Consider the following 23,269-nt stretch of genomic DNA (forward strand, 5'->3'; position numbering starts at 1 on the left):
TTATTTTCATATATTTTTTTAAATTTTCTAATTTTTGCAGGACAATAAAATGGTAAGAAAGTCTCTGACTAATCAACTTACTGATTTCTTTCTTTCAGGCCCTCATAGCTTCACAGGAGAAGACTGCTGTGAATACCATGTTCATGGGGGGCCAGCGGTGGTCAGTGGTGTACTTCAGGCTTTAGGTATGTTTTACAAATGTTACCTTTAATACAAAAATGGTGGAAGGCTGATTATACTAAGGCTCTAATGCGTTCTCATCAAACCTGGTATTAAGCACTGTCCACTAGGGCTCATCCGCACGACCGTGTTTTCGGTCCAAGTGTTATCCCTTAAAAAACGGACAGCACTCAGATCAATGACATTCAATGAGGCAGCACTGGGTCTGGCATACAAATCCCACCAAGGACAACATCTACAAGGAGTGTGTATGTTCTTTTGTTGGTTTGGATTTCGTCCAGGTTCCCCAGTTTCCTCCCACACTCCAAAAACATACTGATAGGGAATCTAGATTGTGAGCCCCAATGAGGACAGTGATAATAATATCTGTGGGATTAATGGTGCTATATAAGTAAGTAAAATAAATAACTAGGTGTGAGAAAAAAAAAACAGGTGTCATAGTGAGCCACAGCATAGCTTCTAATTTCTATGGATACATTGCAATTCTGCAAAATGGGAAACTGTAAATGGATTGTATAAAGACTGCACATACCACACTCTTTCCTTCCACTCAACCTTCCATTAATATGCTTGAATACAGCACCTTGTGGAGTGTATCAATGACTGCCTTGTGGACATCTGTCAAGTCAGCAGTCTTCACCATGATTGAGGAGCCTCCTGAAACAGACTAAGGGACCTTTTTAAACGCTTAGGAAGCCTTTGTAGGTGTTTTTGTTAATTATTATAATTTACGGAGATAATGACAAGTGAGAAAGAAACCTTTCCTCTTCTCTGGATGACAATCGGACCGATTTATTTATATATACAGTACAGACCAAAAGTTTGGACACACCTTCTCATTTAAAGATTTTTCTGTATTTTCATGACTGTGAAAATTGTACATTCACACTGAAGGCATCAAAACTACGAATTAACACATGTGGAATTATATACTTAACAAAATAGTGTGAAACAACTGAAATTATGTCTTACTAGCTGAAGAGCCCGGCGTTGCCTGGGCATAGTAAATATCTGTGGTTAGTTATAGCACCTCACTACTCTTATTTTCCCATCACGCCTCTCATTTTCCCAATCACATCTTTCATTTTCTCCCTCACACCTCTCATTTTCTCCCTCACTCCTCTCATTCCCCCCTAACACTTGTCATTTCGACCTCACATCTGTCATTTTCCGATCACTGCACTATTTTCCCTCACTCCTCTCATTTTGCACTCATACCTTTTCATTTTCACCTCACACCTCTCATTTTCACCTCAGTATATACATGTTTCTCATCTCCCTTATATATAGTATACACCTGTATGTCATCTCCTGTATATAGTATATACCTGTATGTCATCTCACCTGTATATAGTATATACCTGCTGTGTGTCATCTCCCCTGTATATAGTATATACCTGTATGTCATCATCTCCTATATATAGTATATACCTGTATGTCATCTCCTTCTATATATAGTATATACCTGTATGTCATCTCCTTCTGTATATAGTATATACCTGTGTGTCATCTCCCCTGTATATAGTATATATCTGTGTGTAATCTCCTCCTGTATATAGTATATACCTGTATGTCATCTCCTCCTGTATATAGTATATACCTGTGTGTCATCTCTCCTGTATATAGTATATATCTGTGTGTCATCTCCCCTGTATATAGTATATACCTGTGTGTCATCTCCTCCTGTATTAGACCTCGTTCACACGTTATTTGCTCAGTATTTTTACCTCAGTGTTTGTAAGCTAAATTGGCAGCCTGATAAATCCCCAGCCAACAGGAAGCCCTCCCCCTGGCAGTATATATTAGCTCACACATACACATAATAGACAGGTCATGTGACTGACAGCTGCCGTATTTCCTATATGGTACATTTGTTGCTCTTGTAGTTTGTCTGCTTATTAATCAGATTTTTATTTTTGAAGGATAATACCAGACTTGTGTGTGTTTTAGGGCGAGTTTCGTTTGTCAAGTTGTGTGTGTTGAGTTGCGTGTGGCGACATGCATGTAGTGACTTTTGTGAGATGAGTTTTGTGTGGGGACATGTCATGATCCCAATGGCAGGGGATCACTAAAGGACAAGCACAGATACAAACAAGCTCTAGGGCGATGGAACCTGAGCTGACCGCGACCCTGAACCTAACACACAAATAAAAGTAGCCGGGGAACGTGCCTACGATGATTCTAGACGTCTCGCTCCAGCCGAAGATCTAACTTCCCCTATTAGAAGAAACACAGACCTCTCTTGGCTCCAGAGAAATACCCCACAGAAATAGCAGCCCCCCACATATAATGACGGTGAAATGAGAGGAAAGCACATACGCAGTATGAAAACAGTTTCAGCAAAATGAGGCCCGCTAAAGCTAGATAGCAGAGGATACAAAAGTGAACTGCGCGGTCAGCGAAAAACCCTTCAAAAAACCATCCTGAAATTACTTGAACTCATGTGCCAACTCATGGTACATGAGGAGCAATTTCAGCTCACTAGAGCAACCAGCAGAAAAGAATCACATATCTGCAGCTGGACTAAAAAACCAAATAAAGCAAAACACCAAAACAGGAAAATCCAAACTTAGCTTGACCAGAAGGTTCTAGGAGCAGGGAGCAGAGGTAACAAGACACACTGGATACATTGATAACCGGCGAGGAAATGCCAGCAAAGCCAGGTTAAATAGGAAACTCCCATATCCTGATGGAACAGGTGGAACCCAGAGACCCAGGAAAGACAAGTCACCCAGTACCATCAGTAACCACCAGAGGGAGCCCAAAAACAGAACTCACAACAGTACCCCCCCCTTGAGGAGGGGTCACCGAACCCTCACGAGAACCACCAGGGCGACCAGGATGAGCCCTATGAAAAGCGCGAACCAAATCATCAGCATGAACATCCGAGGCAACCACCCAAGAATTATCCTCCTGACCATAACCCTTCCACTTGACCAAATACTGGAGTTTCCGTCTGGAAACACGAGAATCCAAGATCTTCTCCACAACATACTCCAATTCTCCCTCCACCAGCACTGGAGCAGGAGGCTCAAGCGAAGGAACAACAGGTACCTCATACTTCCGCAACAACGACCGATGGAACACATTATGAATAGCAAATGATGCCAGGAGATCCAAACGAAACGACACAGGGTTAAGAATTTCCAAGATCCTATAGGGACCGATGAAACGAGGCTTAAACTTAGGAGAAGAGACCTTCATAGGAACAAAACGAGAAAACAACCACACCAAGTCCCCAACAAGAAGTCGAGGACCCACGCGGCGACGGCGATTAGCAAACTGCTGAGCCTTCTCCTGGGACAACTTCAAATTGTCCACCACATGACTCCAAATCCGATGCAACCTATCCACCACCATGTCCACTCCAGGACAATCAGAAGGTTCCACCTGACCAGAGGAAAAACGAGGATGAAACCCCGAATTACAAAAGAAAGGAGAAACCAAGGTAGCAGAACTAGCCCGATTATTAAGGGCAAACTCGGCCAGCGGCAAAAAGGTAACCCAGTCATCCTGATCAGCAGAAACAAAACACCTTAAATAAGTTTCCAAGGTCTGATTAGTTCGTTCAGTCTGGCCATTCGTCTGAGGATGGAATGCAGACGAAAAGGACAAATCAATGCCCATCTTAGCACAGAACGTGCGCCAAAATCTAGACACAAACTGGGATCCCCTGTCAGAAACGATGTTCTCAGGAATCCCATGCAAACGAACCACATTCTGAAAAAACAGAGGGACCAACTCAGAGGAGGAAGGTAACTTAGGCAAGGGTACCAGATGAACCATTTTAGAAAAGCGATCACACACAACCCAGATGACGGACATTTTTTGAGAGACAGGGAGATCCGAAATAAAGTCCATGGAAATGTGCGTCCAAGGCCTCTTCGGGATAGGCAAAGGTGACAACAATCCACTGGCCCGAGAACAGCAAGGCTTAGCCCGAGCACAAACCTCACAAGACTGCACAAAAGAACGCACATCCCTCGACAAGGAAGGCCACCAAAAAGACCTGGCCACCAAGTCTCTAGTACCAAATATTCCAGGATGACCTGCCAACGCAGAAGAATGGACCGCGGAGATGACTCTACTGGTCCAATTATCCGGAACAAACAGTCTCTCAGGCGGACAACGATCAGGTTTACCTGCCTGAAACTCCTGCAAAGCACGTCGCAAGTCTGGGGAGACAGCAGACAAAATCACCCCATCCCTAAGGATACCAGAGGGCTCAGAATTTCCAAGGGAGTCAGGCACAAAACTCCTAGAAAGAGCATCCGCCTTCACATTCTTTGAACCTGGCAGGTATGAAACCACAAAATTGAAACGAGAGAAAAACAGTGACCAACGAGCCTGTCTAGGATTCAGACGCCTGGCAGACTCAAGGTAAATCAAATTTTTGTGATCAGTCAAGACCACCACACGATGTCTAGCACCCTCTAGCCAATGACGCCACTCCTCAAATGCCCACTCCATGGCCAAAAGTTCCCGATTACCAACATCATAATTCCGCTCAGCCGGCGAAAACTTTCTAGAAAAAACTGGATACATTGATAACCGGCGAGGAAATGCCAGCAAAGCCAGGTTAAATAGGAAACTCCCATATCCTGATGGAACAGGTGGAACCCAGAGACCCAGGAAAGACAAGTCACCCAGTACCATCAGTAACCACCAGAGGGAGCCCAAAAACAGAACTCACAACAGGGACATGCGTGTAGCAACTTTTTGTGTGTCGAGTTGCATGTGACAGGTTAGTGTAGCAAGTTGTGTGCAGCAAGTTTTGCGCATGCCAAGTTTTGCGTGTGGCGAGTTTTATGTGTGGTGCCTTTTGAGTATGTGCAAGTTTTGTGTGAGGCAACTTTTGCATGTGTTGCAACTTTTGTGCATGTGGCAATTTTTCCGCGTGTGCAAGTTTTGCGTGTGGCGAGTTTTCCATGAGGTGAGTTTTGCACTTGTGGCGAGTTTTGCGTGAGCCTAGTTTTTGCATGTGGCGAGTTTTGAGCGGCGACTTTTATGTGGCGAGGTTGGTGTATGTGTGGTGAAATGTGTGCTGAGGGTAATATGTGTTCAAGTACGTGGTAGTGTGTGGCGCATTTTGTGTGTGTGTTCATATCCCCGTGTGTGGTGAGTATCCCATGTCGGGGCCCCACCTTAGCAACTGTACGGTATATACTCTTTGGCGCCATCACTCTCATTCTTTAAGTCCCCCTTGTTCACATCTGGCAGCTGTCAATTTGCCTCCAACACTTTTCCTTTCACTTTTTCCCCATTATGTAGATAGGGGCAAAATTGTTTGGTGAATTGGAAAGCACGGGGTTAAAATTTCACCTCACAACATAGCCTATGACGCTCTCAGGGTCCAGACGTGTGACTGTGCAAAATTTTGTGGCTGTAGCTGCGACGGTTCAGATGCCAATCCCGGACATACATACACACACACACACACACACACATACACACACACATTCAGCTTTATATATTAGATATTCTAGGTTCTTCAAAGTAGCCACCTTTTGCTTTGATGACTGTCTTGCACACTCTTGGCATTCGCTTGATGAGCGAGAGGTAGTCACCGGGAATGGTTTTCAATTCACAGGTGTGCCCTGTCACGTTTAATAAGTAGGATTTCTTGCCTTATAAATGGGGTTGGGATCATCAGTTGTGTTATGCAGAAGTCTGGTGGATACACAGCTGATAGTCCTACTGAATAGACTGTCAGAATTTGTATTATTGCAAGAAAAAAGCAGATAAGTAAAGAAAAACGAGTGGCCATAATTACTTTAAGAACTGAAGGTCAGTCAGTCCGAAAAATTGGGCAAACTTTGAAAGTGTCCCCAACTGCAGTGGCAAAAAATATCATCAAGCGCTACAAAGAAACTGGCTCACATGGGGACCGCCCCAGGAAAGGAAGACCAAGAGTCACCTCTGCTTCTCAGGATAAGTTTATCCAAGTCACCAGCTTCAGAAATCGCAGGCTAACAGCAGCTCAGATTAGAGACCAGGTCAATGCCACACAGAGTTCTAGCAGCAGACACATCTCGACAACAACTGTTAAGAGGAGACTTTGTGCAGCAGGCCTTCATGGTAAAATAGCTGCTAGGAAACCACTGCTAAGGACAGGCAACAAGCAGAAGAGACTTGTTTGGGCTAAAGAACACAAGGAATGGACATTAGACCAGTGGAAATCTGGGCTTTGGTCTGATGAGTCCAAATTTGAGATCTTTGGTTCCAACCACCGTGTCTTTGTGCGACGCAGAAAAGGTGAACGGATGGACTCTACATGCCTGGTTCCCACCGTGAAGCATGGAGGAAGAGGTGTGATGGTGTAGGGGTGCTTTGCTGGTGACACTGTTGGGGATTTATTCAAAATTGAAGGCATACTGAACCAGCATGGCTATCACCATGCAGCGGCATGCTATTCCATCCGGTTTGCGTTTAGTTGGACCATCATTTATTTTTCAACAGGACAATGACCCCAAACACACCTCCAGGCTGTGTAAGGGCTATTTGACCAAGAAGGAGAGTGATAAGGTGCTACGCCAGATGACCTGGCCTCCACAGTCACCAGACCTGAACCCAATCGAGATGGTTTGGGGTGTGTCCAAACTTTTGGTCTGTACTGTATATATAATATCTATATCCTAACTGTGTCATATTATATGTGGCATAGTATAACGTTTAGTTGCATTACTATAATGTTGTATTGTGAATTGGTTATTACAGCTGATTGACTGGAGAATATTTTCCTGTATGTTTGGGAATAGAGGTAAACCATTGTTCAGGCCCCTTAGTTGTTCAGGTAAGATATTTAGAAAGAGTTTGTGTAGAAAATCATTTTGTAAATGGTTTTGTCCATTAGCTTGCAACCTATCCAGCAGTCTGAGCCGATTACCTACATTTCACTTTTATTGTACAAAATTCCAGCAATACGTGGCAGACTATTGAAGTTAACAGAACAGTGAACCGCACCGGAACCGGAACCTGTCAACTCCGGCCAACAATGAATATAGTCCATCATCTATTATTATTCGTAGGAGCTCTCTGTGTGCACAATATGGTTGTTATTTTAATGACTTCCATTTTTATTAAACCCCAGGGAATATACTGTATAATATTAGCATTAAGGTGGCTACATACTGTCATGTGACAATTAATTTAACCCTCACCTCTCCAAATAAAAAAGGTAACAATAAAAGTTGTAAGTGAGCCATCATTTAATCTAAAATGTTAGGGATTTTTCCTAATTTCCAATCATTAAGCCCAATTATTTCTGTTATGTCATATGTATGTCATTAATGTAGGTCTATGGCATAATGAATTTTTATTTTTGGTCTGTTTTTATTTCTACCCATTTTCTGTCTTTTATGTTGACATATTATTGTAAGTGATAATGCATCGATAATCAAATTATTATTACATTAACTTCTACTTGGTTGTTAAAAAAAGAGTAACATCTCACACTCCCTTATTCTATTTATAGGATCATTGCAAATGTTCCGTCCAGCAGAACCAGGTGAATTCACCAAAAGGGCTTTCCAGAATGGGAAACTGGATCTGACAGAAGTTGAAGGACTTGGGGATCTTATTCATGCAGAGACTGAGGTTCAGAGAAGGCAAGCTTTGCGTCAGATGTCCGGTGAGCTTGGACAACTATACCAGAGATGGAGCCAACAGCTAATCAGGGTTAGATGAATGCATAGCCTATGTTAAAATGTGTCATCATAATATTTAAGGCATTATCATTTCATAATATGATTCTTTGTTGTATAGTTTTATATTTCATATAACTTTTAACCAGATCATTATTAACATATCGGGTGATTTAACCTTCTATTTTTAGATTTGTTGTACATTGCTTTCTTTGATTTTTTTCTAGTTTTGCTCTAAATGACGACATTAGCGGTCTTTTGGTTGCATGCTAGAGCTGTCACTCAGAGCAGAATGGAAGTGTTGGGGAGTGTTCCATGTAGAGAGCCCAGGAACTCCACATAAAGGGACATCTTTTAGGGTACTTGATAGCACAGTGCGAGGAAGGTTAAAATTCTTCTGAGATTCCATTGTTATCAAGATAAGACTATTGGGCATGTTTATCATTACAGACTACAGTAATTCTTAGACAGTGCAAGGTTAGACTGGACAATAGAGATGGTGAGAATCAATTTGCAAGACCTGGTCCAGTGGCCATGTCCATAATTTGAGGCCTTTAGATGGGAGCATTGAGAACTGCCTTCAACATCCCAGCATCCCCAGCTTCTCTCTTGATTAGCCAGCCTGGTTCAACATCATTGTTGCGGCATAACACATGTGACGTGGCCCCAGGCCATCTAATCAAAGTAAAGACCACAGATGCTGATTTGAAGCCATTTTTGGAGCTCCTGTCCAATGGTACACAATGCTGGTTCCTGTGAATCAACTTACACCTTCACTACTAGATAGTGTTAAAGGTACCGTCACACTAAGCGACGCTGCAGCGATACCGACAACGATGTCGATCGCTGCAGCCTCGCTGTTTGGTCGCTGGAGAGCTGCCACACAGACAGCTCTCCAGCGACCAACGATCCCAAAGTCCCCGGTAACCAGGGTAAACATCGGGTTACTAAGCGCAGGGCCGCGCTTAGTAACCCGATGTTTACCCTGGTTACCGTTGTAAATGTAAAAAAAAAACACTACATACTTACATTCCCGGTGTCTGGTCATGTCCCTCGCCGTCAGCTTCCCGCACTGACTGAGCGCCGGTCGTAAAGTACAGCGGTGACGTCACCGCTGTGCTGTACTTTACGGCCGGCGCTCACCAGTCAGTGCGGAAAGCTGACGGCGAGGGACATGACCAGACATGACCAGACACCGGGAATGTAAGTATGTAGTGTTTTTTTTTGTAACCAGGGTAAACATCGGGTTACTAAGCGCGGCCCTGTAGATGACCACCGGAGATAACTCGGTCTCCGGCGGTCACCTGCACTGCAGTTCTCACGATCAGCTGATCTCATCGCGATAACTGCAGTGGACGCGAACTTCTGGCTGAAACAAGGTAAGACTTTATTTAAATTATTACACATGCGTAGTAAGCTGCGTTTCCGCACTTACTATGCATGTGTCTATAAAGTGATGCGGTTTTACCACATCCATAGTCTATGGGAAATTTATGTTGCAGAGACGGAGCATCTCCGCAACATAAATAAATAGACATGATGCGATCTAGAAAGATGCGCCGCATGTCCATTTTCTTGAAATCCCCTCCACTATGCTGTAACATCTGGACCCTGCAGGTTTGATGCTGCGGCTGTACACAGCGTCAAACCCGCAGCGTTTACTGACCGTGGAAACATACTCTAATTGCACCCTGTTTCTTTTGGTGGTGCTGCCAAATTTTCTTTAATTATCATAGTACCTGTATCTAGCTACGGCTACGTTCACTGTGTCTAACATCCTTTTCCTTGATCTTCACTCTTCACTGTGGCCTCGGACCCCGAGTAGGCTTCTGATGTCGCAACACAATTTTGGCAGATTCGCTCATCAGTAGTCATTACTACTTGTAATATGCAATATGGATACGTTAAATTTGCTGATCTAATACCTGTGAACTTTGTTACTTACCAGGCACTTGCTCACATTGAGGCCTTCATAGATTTTAGTGAGGATGATAATGTGGAGGAAGGTGTTTTAGTAGCAGGTAAGATTTTTCCAATAACCACCTTTATACAATAAAATGAAAACATAATATGTTCAAATAACCTAATACAGATGTTGCATTTGGTCTGTTCTATAAATGTCATGCACGAATATATAAAAACATAATATGTTCAAATAACCTAATACAGATGTTGCATTTGCTCTGTTCTATAAATGTCATGCACGAATATATAAAAAGTGGATATATGTAAAAATTTCACAATGATCAGAAATGCAGCCACTTCAGAATTCTCAACCTTAACCTTAATTTGTTTTTACAGATGTCTGAATCCGTAATTAATATGCTTCAATCTAGATCTTTCTTTCTGTTAGCACTTTGCCTTAGGGCAGTGGTTCCCAACCTTTTTTACATTGAGAAAACTATCAGCCAAACGGTCAAGAGACACAATCTGTGTGAAGAAATTATAAAAGTCATATTGCGATAAAATAACAAGATAACTAGTTATTAAATGGTTGTCACTAGTTGCCAGAGGGTTATTATAGCTATTTTGAGTCAGAGCGCTAGTGTATCTATTTTTTATGCTATACTCATATTTCATATACAGTAGTGGAAATAAGTTTGATCCCTTGCTGATTTTGTAAGTTTGCCCATTGACAAAGACCTGAACAGTCTGTAGGGTAAGTTAATTTTAACATTGAAAGATAGAATTTCAAAAATAAAATCCAGAAATTCACATTGTATGAATTATATAAATTTGCATTTTGCAAATTTTGGTTCATCGGCTGGTGGTCACTACCGATGCCAGCCTCCTCAGCTGGGGAGCTGTCTTCTTTCACCACACTACTCAGGGGCGTTGGTCACCTCAGGAATCGCGCCTTCTGATCAACGTCCTGGAGATTCGGGCAATCATGTTGTCCCTGCGGCAATTCCATTATGTTATGTTGGGTTGTACCATCCGAGTTCAATCGGACAATGCCACAGCTGTGGCATATATCAACCATTAAGGGGGCACCTGCAGCAGGGTGGCAATGCGTTAGGTGGAACACATCCTCTGCTGGGCCAAGAGAAACCACTCAGTCATCTTAGCAGTTCACATCCCGGGTGTGGAAAACTGGGCAGCAGACTTCCTCAGTTTCAGGGTCTTGCCTCAGGAGAGTGGTCACTTCATTCGGAGGTCTTCCACCAGACTTGTAATCGCTGGGGAACTTCGGATGTGGATCTCATGGCCTCAAAATTAAACGCCAAGGTGCCAGAGTTCATAGCTCGGTCCCGGATCCAGAAGCCCTCGGGGCGGACGCACTGGTTCTTCTGTGGCGTCAGTTTCATCTTCCATATGTGTTTCCCCCACTTCCGTTACTCCCAAAGGTCATCAGAAAGATCAAGGCGGAGGGGGTCCCAGTGATCTTGGTTGCTCCAGACTGGCCACGCAACTAGGTGCAACTCGTTGTCGACGTCCCCTGGTGACTACCGGATCGTGCGGACTTACTCTCCCAGGGACCAATTTGCCACCCGAACTCAGGGTCCCTGTGTTTAACAGCATGGCCGTTGAATCTTGGGTCCTAACCCAAGCTGCGTTCTCCAAAGTGGTAGTTTCCACCATGATTAGCGCTCGGAAGCCTGTATCGGTGCACATCTATCACCGCACCTAGAAAACTTTTTTCACATGGTGCAGAGACTGTAGTCGTCCTCTTGCCTTCTCAATCCTCACCATATTGGAATTTCTTCAGTCCGGTCAGGACTCGGGTCTAGTGCCTAGCTCCCTCAAAAATCAGATTTCTGCTTTATCTGTTTTGTTCGCTTCCAAGCCGCAGGTGAGGATTTTCATTCAAGCGGTCTCCCACATGGTACCTCTCTATAGAACGCCCTTGGATGCCTGGGACCTAAACTGGGTCCTGGATGCTCTACAGGAGACTCCTTTTGTACCACTGCGGGACGTTTCGCTAACCCACCTTTCATGGAAGGTCGCTTTCCTTGTCACGGTAAGGTCAATCAGGTGGGTTTGGAGCTGGCCTTTTCTAATTTTCCACCAGGACAAGGTGGTTCTCAGGCTGTCCCCATCCTTCTTGCCCAAAGTGGTCTCCTCCTTTCACCTTAACGAGGACATTGTGCTGCCCTTGTTTTGCCTGGCACCGGTACACCCAGCTGAAAGGGCTCTTCACACTCTGGATATGGTGAGGGCTCCCAGAAGGTACGTCTCACGGACGGCGCCTTTACGTCAGTCGGAAGCGTTGTTCCTGCTTCCTGAGGGTCACAGAAAGGGACTAGCTGCTTCAAAGTCTACAATAGCCAGGTGGATACGCTCGGTTGTTCAAGAGTCTTACCGTGTCAGGGGCAAGCCTATCCCAGTGGGGATTAAGGCACACTCCACTCGGTCGGTAGGCGCTTCTTGGGCTATTCGACACCAGGTGTCAGTGGAACAGGTTTGCAAGGCTGCGACTTGGTCCAGTCTGCACACATTTTCAAAGCATTACAATATTCAAACTCGGACTTCAGCAGATGTGGGCCTGGGCAGACGGATCCTGTAGGCAGCGATAGCGCATCTGTAGACAGTTGGTATGTGGGGTTTGATCTGTTATGTCGGTTTTCCCCACCTAGGGACTGCTTTAGGCCGTCCCATGGTCCTGTGTCCCACAGTGATGCGAAGGAGAAACATGGATTTTTGTGTCACTGTAAAATCCTTTTCTCCGAGCTACTTATTGGGGGACACAGTACCCACGCTATTGGCCTGGCAGCTGTGTTTGTTCTTCGTTTTTACATGTTGTACCAGTATTTGATGGTTTTGATCTCCTACTGCTTCTGGCTGGAGCCAGTGGTAAGTGTATACTGCAGAGGACGAGGAGTTAATTTTTATATATTCACTTAGTATCAGTCTCCTAGTGGCAGTAGCATACACCCATGGTCCTGTGTCCACCAATGAGTGGCTCGGAGAAAAAGATTTTATGGTGAGTACACAAAAATTCATGTTTTAAAAATATCAAAAAATAAAAAAAATATAAAAGTTCAAATCGCCCCCCTTCGCCCCATTCAAAATAAAACAATAAAAATAAAATCAAATGTACAAATATTTGGTATCACCGTGTTCAGAATCACCCGATCTATCAACTAAAAAAAGAATTAACCTGATTGCTAAACGCCGTAGTGAGAAAAAATGTAAAAATGCCAAAATTGTATTTGCGCAGGCGTGTACTATGGAGGACAGAGAATGAACTTGGCATGCAGCCAGCGGGTAAGGAAAGGGTGAATCAAACACCCAAAAACCCCGCCCCTACGGCTGAAAATTGTTCCCTCCAAATTCAGGTGACAGAGTCCCTTTAAGTGGACTTAAACCACAGCATCGCTTTTTTAACGGCACTGAGGTTTAAGTGTATAGCGCCCTAGAGAGTCGGAATTTCTCTGGGGTCTCAGCTGTCAAGGGTAGCTGAGACCTCAGAGAACATGATTCGGGTGGGATTTTACCGACCATGGTGTTGCAATCGTCGTTATTAACGGTATAACTCTGTATTTTTGTGCTGATGCCAAAAAATAATATTTATCTGCAGTTTGTGGGAACAGAAAAAATAGAAATAGGTAAAGCACAGGAGAAAATTCTAAAGCATCTATATTTGAGTGACGTTTCGACCTGTCCCAGGTCTTACTCAGTACATCGTTGGTAATTCCTTAGTCATGGAGATAGATAGTTTGTATGGGGCTATTTCTCTGCCCAATTCCAGCCTTGCTGAAGCATCCCCAGATCATCACCGATCCTCCACCAAAATTTCACAGTGGGTGCAAGACACAGTGGCTTGTACGCCTCTCCAGGTCTCCGTCTAACCATTAGACGACCAGGTGTTGATCTGGGGATGCTTCATCAAGGCTGGAATTGGGCAATTTAATCTTTGCAAAGGACATATAAATCAATCCGCATCCAAGGTTATCCTGGAAAAACAGTTGATTCCTTCTGCTCAGGCAATGTTCCCCAACTCTGAGGACTGGTTTTTCCAGCAGGACAATGCGCCATGCCACACAGCTAGGTCAATCAAGGTGTGGATAAAGGACCACCACATCAAATCCCTGTTATGGGCAGCCCAATCTCCAGACCTGAGCCCCACTGAAAACCTCTGGAATGTAATCAAGAGGAAGATGGATAGTCACAAGCCATCAAACAAAGAAGAACTGCTTACATTTTTGTACCAGGAGTGGCACATGGTCACCCAAAAGCGGTGTGAAAGACTGGTGGAAAGCATGCCAAGACTCATGAAAGCTGTGATTAAAAATCATGGTTATTCCACAAAATATTGATTTCTGAACTCTTCCTGAGTTAAAACATTAGTATTGTTGTTTTTAAATTATTATGAACTTGTCTTTTTTTTTTTTTTGCATTATTTGAGATCTGCAAGCAATGCATTTTTTTGTTATTTTGACCATTTCTCATTTTCAGAAAATAAATACAAAATGTATTGCTTGGAACTTCACAGACATGTTGTCAGCAGTTTATAGACTAAAAGAACAATTTACATTTTACTCAAAAATATACCTATAAAGAAAAAAATCAGACAAACTAAAAATTTTGCAGTGGTCTCTTAATATTTGCCAGAGCTGTATGTGACTGTTAAGTTGGGGATAGGAGACCCACAGTCATTTTTTATAACGCAGTTTCAGGCCATGATACTGAAAGGATTTTCACAATGCTCACCAGAGGACCATGGGTGGCAGGTTCAATGTGGCTGGAGTCTATTTGTAAATGCAGGCAAAAAAGGAAAAACCAGCACTAGGTGATTTCCATACAAATTCAAATTTTGTCTTTTATTTAATCCATTGTTTGCAAAAAGCTAAAAACATACATGTCTTAGACTGTCAAGGGGCAAACATCCCCCGCACGCCTGACGCGTTTCGGGCTTTACGTCCTTTCTCGTAGGCATCATACCTACAGTCCATCATATAGTATAATGCATTCCCCATAGCCATCGATGCAGAATAATGCAACCCCCATATAGTACATATAATAGAGTACACAGCCTATAGTCCTTTATAGAGTATAATGCAGTCCCCATATAGTAAAATGCACTCCCCATAGTCATCGATAGAGTATGATGCGGCCCCCACAGAGTACAATGTGGACCCCACAGTGTATAATGCAGCTACTTAGAGAATAATGCAGCCCCATATTACTCCAATATTATGTCCACCACAATGTTATCACTGATTAAAGAAAGAACAAAACCATACTTATCTCTCCCCATTACCCTGCTGCTCCGGTCTCCGCAGCACATCTACTCAGCAGCTTGGTGCATGAGTGTGCCCACTGCATCTGACGCTCTCTCCTACATCATTGCATTCAACTTTATTGGCATCGTAGATGTTGAATGTGCGATGTGGGGGAGCCGGCGCTGACACACGGTCTCCATAGAGGCCACTGGCTGGAGGCCCCTGGGGGAGTGGGCCCCTAGTCAAATGCCTAGTTTGCCTGCCTCTAATGCTGGCTCTGGTGCAGACATAGGATGGACATAAACAATCTCTCAGAAGTGATCTGCACAGGAAGTGACTGCCCATTTGCAGCATTAAAAATCTTGCACAGAACCAGCCTCCTGCTGCTGACAGTCTTTTTGTCTGCACAAGCTGCTACTAGCACTCACTAGATAAGAAGCGAGACTCTGTGCTCTCCACTCACTGAGGTGTCAAGACAAGAGGCCGCTGAAGGGGATGATGTCACCAGCCAGGAGGAGGAGGCAGCCTTAACCACTCCATGGCTCATCCTCCTCCTCCTGCACTTAGTCCTGCTCTTAGGCTTCTTTCACACTTGCGACGGTACGGGGCCGTCGCAATGCGTCGGCCCGACGTACATTGTGCAAATTCGGCACAACGTGGGCAGCGGATGCAGTTTTTCAACTTATCCGATGCCCATTCTATGTCCTGGGGAGGAGGGGGCGGAGTTCTGGCCGCACATGCGCGGTCGGAAATGGCGGATCCGATGTACGAAAAAACATTGCATTGAAACTTTTTTCGTGACGACAGTCCGCCAAAACACGACGGATCCAGTGCACGACGGACGCGACGTATGGCCATATGTCGTAATCCGTCGGCAATACAAGTCTATAGGCAAAAAACGCATCCTGGGGGCACATTTGCAGGATCAGTTTTTTCCCCAAAACGACGCGTTGCGACGGATTAAAAAAAACACAAGTGTGAAAGTGGCCTTAGCTGTCTGCTTTAAACTGCACTAACGTGCCGAGAGCCATGTGTGGCTTGCGAGCTGCAGGTTGCCTTAGGACATGAAGCTCTGAGACAAACTAGATGCTAGGTGTATGCTGCATTTTAAGAGGGATTCCAAACTTAAAACGTAATCGTAGTTTTAATTTTTAGTTCAGAAATCAATGTTACACGTGAAAATAAGCAACTTTGTACTATATCTTATCAGAGAAATCTGCGTCTTTCTCTGACAGAATTGAGAGTTTTAATAATAACCGATCAATTCTGAGTTAAAATGTGTATAGAATGAAGACAGACTTTCCCATTACTGAGATTGGGTTGTACATTGATAATTGGTTGTGCATAATATTTCATTAGTATGTTTTGTTTTTTTGACTAATTTTGTTGAAATAAAAATCTATCAAGGCATCTACAGTTTTTCTTATTTTATTGAATATCAGTTGATGAAGTGGTTGAAAAGCTACAAAAAGAACTGGAGGAGCATCTTGGGGACAACCGGCGAGGAGAAAGATTGAGAGATGGAGTTCAAGTTGTCCTCACTGGAGCTACCAATGCAGGAAAAAGCAGCCTCCTTAATGAGATAAGTAAGTACTGATCAATTGGAAAATGAATTGTAAAGAAGAAATCAATGGCAATCATGTATTATCATTAGCGTAGTCTGAAACTTTTCATTTTTACAGTTCTTTGTTATGTAGTATGACGTTCTTCGTTTGTATTCCTCATGACCTAACCATGATAAAACATTTTTCTTAGAAGTAAGATTTGCTGTCTTAGTATTGGGTGGATTTTCCTTATTTTGGCCATATGGCCATTCAAAAATCTGCCGTATTTTTACATTGTCTCGTCTAAATGTACACAACTTTTTAGTTAGTTTATTTTATGCCACAAATGTGTTACATAATTTTGGTGCGTTTTCGGCTCACAGTTTTGCAAAATAGACTATACTCCTCTGGGAAGCTTTCCCCGACAAGACGCATAACTATGAAATAAATTTAGTGAAGATATTGAAACACTTTTTTTTTTTTTGCACAAGGTATGCCAAAATTGTGTCTCATTTAGCTCCATACATCTTTTCATATGTCTTGTACTGTTCACCTAGCATTCCTCCTGAAGTGGCATGTATAAATTGACAATTTTATATGTTCTTCCTTTTTCCAAAAACAATGGTATTAGCAACTCTAACACTGTCCAGATGTTAAAGGAAGTTTATCGAGCTTTAAAACCAGATGATGCCATCATAGATGAGAAGTATTTACTCTATTTTTCATTTTCCCAGTTGTGTGCTTTACCTTTTTGATTTTATGCTGCTGGGACTTACATGCATTATAATAATCTTTATTTTTTATATAGCGCTAACATATTCCGCAGCGCTTTACAGTTTTACATACAATATCATCACTGTCCCTGATGGGGCTCACAATCTAAATTCCCTATCAGTATGTCTTTGGAATGTGGGAGGAAACCGGAGTACCCGGAGGAAACCCATGCAAACACAGGGAGAACATACAAACTCCTTGAAGATTTTGTCCTTGGTGGGATTTGAACCTAGGACTCCTGCACTGCAGTGCTAACCACAGAGCCAACGTGCATGTCCCTACACAGGAATCTTGGCTTCAAATGGTACATCAGTAATTGATACATCTTACTTCATGTAAATAATTTGGGCATGATTGTAAAGATTGAAAATTCCTTTAGGCCGGTTTCACACGCCCATTTATTTCCGGTACTGGAAAAAACGGTACCAGAGAGATCCGTGTCCATGTGTCCATGTGTTTAATACTTGCGGCACAGGTGCAGCAACCGTGTGCCGCATCAATACCACATGGCTGGCAGGGAAGAAACGCTATAGTAAGCAATGTTCCCTGGCATCTGGTGCTGAAGATGGCTCTCATCGTTCTCGCCTGCTCTGCCGGCGATCGGCGCAAGCAGAGAAGAATGATGAGAGTTATGTTCAAGTCAGAACAATGAGAGTAGGTGTGGGCTTTTGGGACTATTATTCCCATCAACCTACTGCCGCTAATAACAGTGACAGCAGAAGCGGATGATGGGGGTATTATTCACCCGCTCCCTGCGCTATAACTAAATGAATGAAAAACCCCTCTGTGGGTTCCCCCCTATTTTCTATAACAAGCTGGGTAAAACTCACAGCTGGGGGCTGCAACCCTCGGCTGTCTGCTTCAGTAAGGCTAGTTATCAAGAGTAGAGGGGTTCCCATGCTGATTTTTAAAATTATTTAAATAAATAATTTAAAAAAAATGGCGTGGGGTCCCACCGACCTTGCTAAAGCTCACAGCTGGGGGGAATTCTGGCACTTTGCCCTGCTCTTCCCACTTTCCCTGTAGTGGTGGCAAGTGGGGTTCATATTTGTGGGGTTGATGTCACCTTTGTATTGTTAGGTGACATCAAGCCCACGGCTTAGTAATGGAGGGGTGTCTATAAGACACCTATCCATTACTAATCCTGTAGTTATATGGTAAATAAAGACACAGCCAGAAGAAAGTTTTTTTTTATTAGAAACTAGCTGAAGAGCCCGGCGTTGCCTGGGCATAGTAAATATCTGTGGTTAGTTATAGCACGTCACTTCTCTTATTTTCCCATCACGCCTCTCATTTTCTCCCTTACATCTCTCATTTTCTCCCTCACTCCTCTCATTCCCCCCTAACACTTGTCATTTCGACCTCACATCTGTCATTTTCCGATCACTACACTATTTTCCCTCACTCCTCTCATTTTGCACTCACACCTTTTCATTTTCACCTCACACCTCTCATTTTCACCTCAGTATATACATGTTTGTCATCTCCCTTATATATAGTATACACCTGTATGTCATCTCCTGTATATAGTATATACCTGTATGTCATCTCCCCTGTATATAGTATATACCTGCTGTGTGTCATCTCCCCTGTATATAGTATATACCTGTATGTCATCTCCTATATATAGTATATACCTGTATGTCATCTCCTCCTATATATAGTATATACGTGTATGTCATCTCCTCCAATATATAGTATATAACTGTATGTCATCTCCTTCTATATATAGTATATACCTGTATGTCATCTCCTCCTGTATATAGTATATACCTGTGTGTCATCTCCCCTGTATATAGTATATATCTGTGTGTCATCTCCTCCTGTATATAGTATATACCTGTATGTCATCTTCTATATATAGCATATACCTGTATGTCATCCATCTCCTCCTGTATATAGTATATACCTGTAGGTAATCTGCTCCTGTATATAGTATATACCTGTGTGTCATCTCCTCCTGTATATAGTATATACCTGTATGTCATCTCCTCCTGTATATATTATGTACCTGTATGTCATCTCCTCCTCTATATAGTATATACCCGTGTGTCATCTCTCCTGTATATAGTATATATCTGTGTGTCATCTCCCCTGTATATAGTATATACCTGTGTGATCTCCTGTATTAGACCTCGTTAACACGTTATTTGCTCAGTATTTTTACCTCAGTATTTGTAAGATAAATTGGCAGCCTGATAAATCCCCAGCCAACAGGAAGCCCTCCCCCTGGCAGTATATATTAGCTCACACATACACATAATAGACAGGTCATGTGACTGACAGCTGCTGTATTTCCTATATGGTACATTTGTTGCTCTTGTAGTTTGTCTGCTTATTAATCAGATTTTTATTTTTGAAGGCTAATACCAGACTTGTGTGTGTTTTAGGGCGAGTTTCGTTTGTCAAGTTGTGCGTGTTGAGTTGTGTGTGGCGACATGCATGTAGCGACTTTTGTGAGATGAGTTTTGTGTGGCAACATGCGTGTAGCAACTTTTTGTGTGTCGAGTTGCATGTGACAGGTTAGTGCAGCAAGTTGTGTGCAGCAAGTTTTGCGCATGGCGAGTTTTGCGCGTGGTGAGTTTTATGTCTGGTGCCTTTTGAGTATGTGCAAGTTTTGTGTGAGGCAACTTTTGCATGTGTTGCAAATTTTGTGCATGTGGCAATTTTTCCGTGTGTGCAAGTTTTGCGTGTGTCGAGTTTTCCATGAGGGGAGTTTTGCACTTGTGGCGAGTTTTGCGTGAGCCTAGTTTTTGCATGTGGCGAGTTTTGCGCGTGGCGAGTTTTGAGCGGCGACTTTTGTGTTTCGACTTTTATGTGGCGAGGTTGGTGTATGTGTGGTGAAATGTGTGCTGAGGGTGGTATATGTGTTCAAGCAAGTGGTAGTGTGTGACGCATTTTGTGTGTGTGTTCATATCCCCGTGTGTGGTGAGTATCCCATGTCGGGGCCCCACCTTAGCAACTGATCGGTATATACTCTTTTGCGCCATCGCTCTCATTCTTTAAGTCCCCCTTGTTCACATCTAGCAGCTGTCAATTTGCCTCCAACACTTTTCCTTTCACTTTTCCCAATTATGTAGATAGGGGAAAAATAGTTTGGTGAATTGGAAAGCGCGAAGTTAAAATTTCACCTCACAACATAGCCTATGACACTCTCAGGGTCCAGACGTGTGACTGTGCAAAATTTTGTGGCTGTAGCTGCGACGGTGCAGATGCCAATCCCGGACATACACACATACACACACACACACACACACATTCAGCTTTATATAGTAGATAAAACAAGACACACTTTTCCTTTTTTATTTAAAAATAACAAACCTAGTTATACTCGCCTAACACCTAAGCCCTTGTTTTCCTGTAATAAAACAAAAATTAAAAACAACAATATCCCTCACCTGTTCGTCCTTTTGTCCCACTCCATAATCCATGTCTAGGGGAGAAATAGTTTAAAACCTGGACGGTGCCAAGATGCGACCGTTCAGGCTGACAACCACTGTGGAATGAGCTGCTGCGAGTGCAGCATCAGTGACATCATCGAGGTTACCTCCAGTCAGTGACGCTGCGTTACCAGCCGGGCTGAACTGCGGTGACCTCATCACTGGCATTTTCCCACGGTCCTGAGGTCACCGCAGTGTGTCATTAGCTTAGTGGTGGCAATATGGGTTGCTTCAAGGTCTCATTAAGGTGAAAAGAACACCGCTACAGTACCATGCACTGCCCCTACTAAGTAAGTTGAAAAAGTGATGTAATCATTGAAGTCACTACCGTACTTGCAATTCTGCTGCCCCTTTTAAATAACTGATCAATGAGGTTTGCAGCATACAGACAACAGCTGGTATTGATGGTTTATCCTATCAATAGGTAATCAATATTCTATATTTCTTTAACCCCTTCACGACATGCGCCGTACTAGTACAGCGCATGCCGTGTCACCCCCTTTGATGTGGGCTCCGGCGGTGAGCCCACATCAAAGTCGCGACATGTCAGCTGTTTTGTACAGCTGACATATGCGCGCAATAGCGGCGGGTGAAATCGCTATTCACCCACCGCTATTAACCTGTTAAATGCCGCTGTCAAACGCAGACAGCGGCATTTAACCGGCGCTTCCGGCCGGAAATGATGTCATCGCCAACCCCCGTCACATGATCGGGGGTCGGCGATGCATCAGGAAGGTAACCATAGAGTTCCTTGAGACCTCTATGGTTACTGATGCCGGCTTGCTGTGAGCGCCCCCCTGTGGTTGGTGCTCACAGCACACCTGCATTTCAGCTACATAGCAGCGATCTGATGATCGCTGCTATGTAGCAGAGCCGATCAGGCTATGCCAGCTTCTAGCCTCCCATGGAGGCTATTGAAGCATGGCACAAGTAAAAAAAAAAAGTTTTTAAAAATATGAAAAAAATATAAAAAATATAAAAGTTTAAATCACCCCCCCTTCGCCCCATCCTAAATAAAACAAAAAAAAAAAAAAACCTACACGTATTTGGTATCGCCCGCGTTCAGAATCGCCCGATCTATCAATAAAAAAAAGCATTAACCTGATCGCTAAACAGCGTAGCGAGAAAAAAATCCGAAACGCCAGAATTACGCTTTTTTGGTTGCCGTGACATTGCATTAAAATGCAATAACGGGCGATCAAAAGAACGTATCTGCACCGAAATGGTATCATTAAAAACGTCAGCTCAGCACGCAAAAAATAAACTCTCACCCGACCCCAGATCACGAAAAATGGAGACGCTTCGGGTATCGGAAAATGGCACTTTTTTTTTTTTTTTTAACATAGTTTTGAATTTTTTTTACCACTTGGATAAAAAATAACCTAGACATGTTAGATGTCTAGGAACTCGTAATGACCTAGAGAATCACAATGGCAGGTTAGTTTTAGCATTTAATGAACGTAGCAAAAAAGCCAAGCAAAAAACAAGTGTGGGATTGCACTTTTTTTGCAATTTCACCGCAATTTGAATTTTTTTCCAGTTTTCTAGTAAAAGACATGGTAAAACCAATGGTGTCCTTCAAAAGTACAACTCGTCCCGCAAAAAATAAGCCCTCACATGGCCAAATTGACGGAAAAATAAAAAAGTTATGGCTCTGGGAAGGAGGGAAGTGAAAAACGAAAAAGGGCCGCGACTTGAAGGGGTTAATGAGACACCCCCTTAAAGCCCACATAAACTGTTAGGCTGTGTGCACACATTGCGTTTTTTTCGTGGTTTTTCCCGATAAAAACGCTATAAAACCGCAAGAAAAACGCATACAATAAGCATCCCATCATTTAGAATGAATTCCGCATGTTTTGTGCATATGATGCGTTTTTTTTCCGTGAAAAAAAACGCATCGCGGTAAAAACCGCAGCATGTTCATTAATTTTGCGTTTTTTTTTGTGGATTTCCCACTACGAAATGCATTGGGAAGTGTCCGGAAAAAACCACGGCAAAAACGCGTCAAAACCGCGGCAAAATCCCATGCGGATTTCTTGCAGAAAATGTCCAGTTTTTCTCAGGAATTTTCTGCGAGAAATCTTGAACGTGTGCACATAGCCTTAACCCTAAAATAAGTGCATGAAAATATTTGATGACTACACTAAACTCTGTTCGACGGAAATCTTTATGTTCCTTTAAGTACTGTCGCAGCACTCTAAATTTCTTTTGAATAGATGATTATTGGTACACTGTGTCCATTTCATTGTACAATGTTCCTATAAGGACATCCCAAGGCTAAAGCTACACATACAAATGTAATATATACGATGCCACATTTATATGTACAGACATTTGATTCATTTACTATCGTGGCCAATTGCTGTTGCACAGGCTTTTCCTTTTAAGCTACAGTATTTTACCAGGGACTCATCATGTGCAATCTTTCATGTGTCCACCAGATGGCAATGCTGTGTATGGAATTGTACATTCTGACGCCAGACTGTAAAGAGTTTATTCACTTCTTGACACAACATATTAAT

At 43.0% G+C, this 23,269-nt stretch overlaps 1 protein-coding gene across 2 annotated transcripts in view; it reads left to right on the forward strand.

Annotated features, from left to right (window-relative positions):
- Positions 1–23,269, forward strand: part of GTPBP3 (GTP binding protein 3, mitochondrial) — a 223,619-nt gene that overhangs the window by 137,973 nt on the left and 62,377 nt on the right. For both annotated transcript variants that reach the window (XM_069767688.1, XM_069767687.1), the window contains exons 4-7: positions 99–185; positions 7,655–7,857; positions 9,772–9,844; positions 16,432–16,575. In XM_069767688.1, the coding sequence (XP_069623789.1) occupies positions 99–185; positions 7,655–7,857; positions 9,772–9,844; positions 16,432–16,575 (507 nt within the window). The remainder of the gene's footprint in view (positions 1–98; positions 186–7,654; positions 7,858–9,771; positions 9,845–16,431; positions 16,576–23,269) is intronic.

Source organism: Ranitomeya imitator, chromosome 1, assembly GCF_032444005.1.
Source record: "Ranitomeya imitator isolate aRanImi1 chromosome 1, aRanImi1.pri, whole genome shotgun sequence".
NCBI classification, from domain to species: domain Eukaryota; kingdom Metazoa; phylum Chordata; class Amphibia; order Anura; family Dendrobatidae; genus Ranitomeya; species Ranitomeya imitator.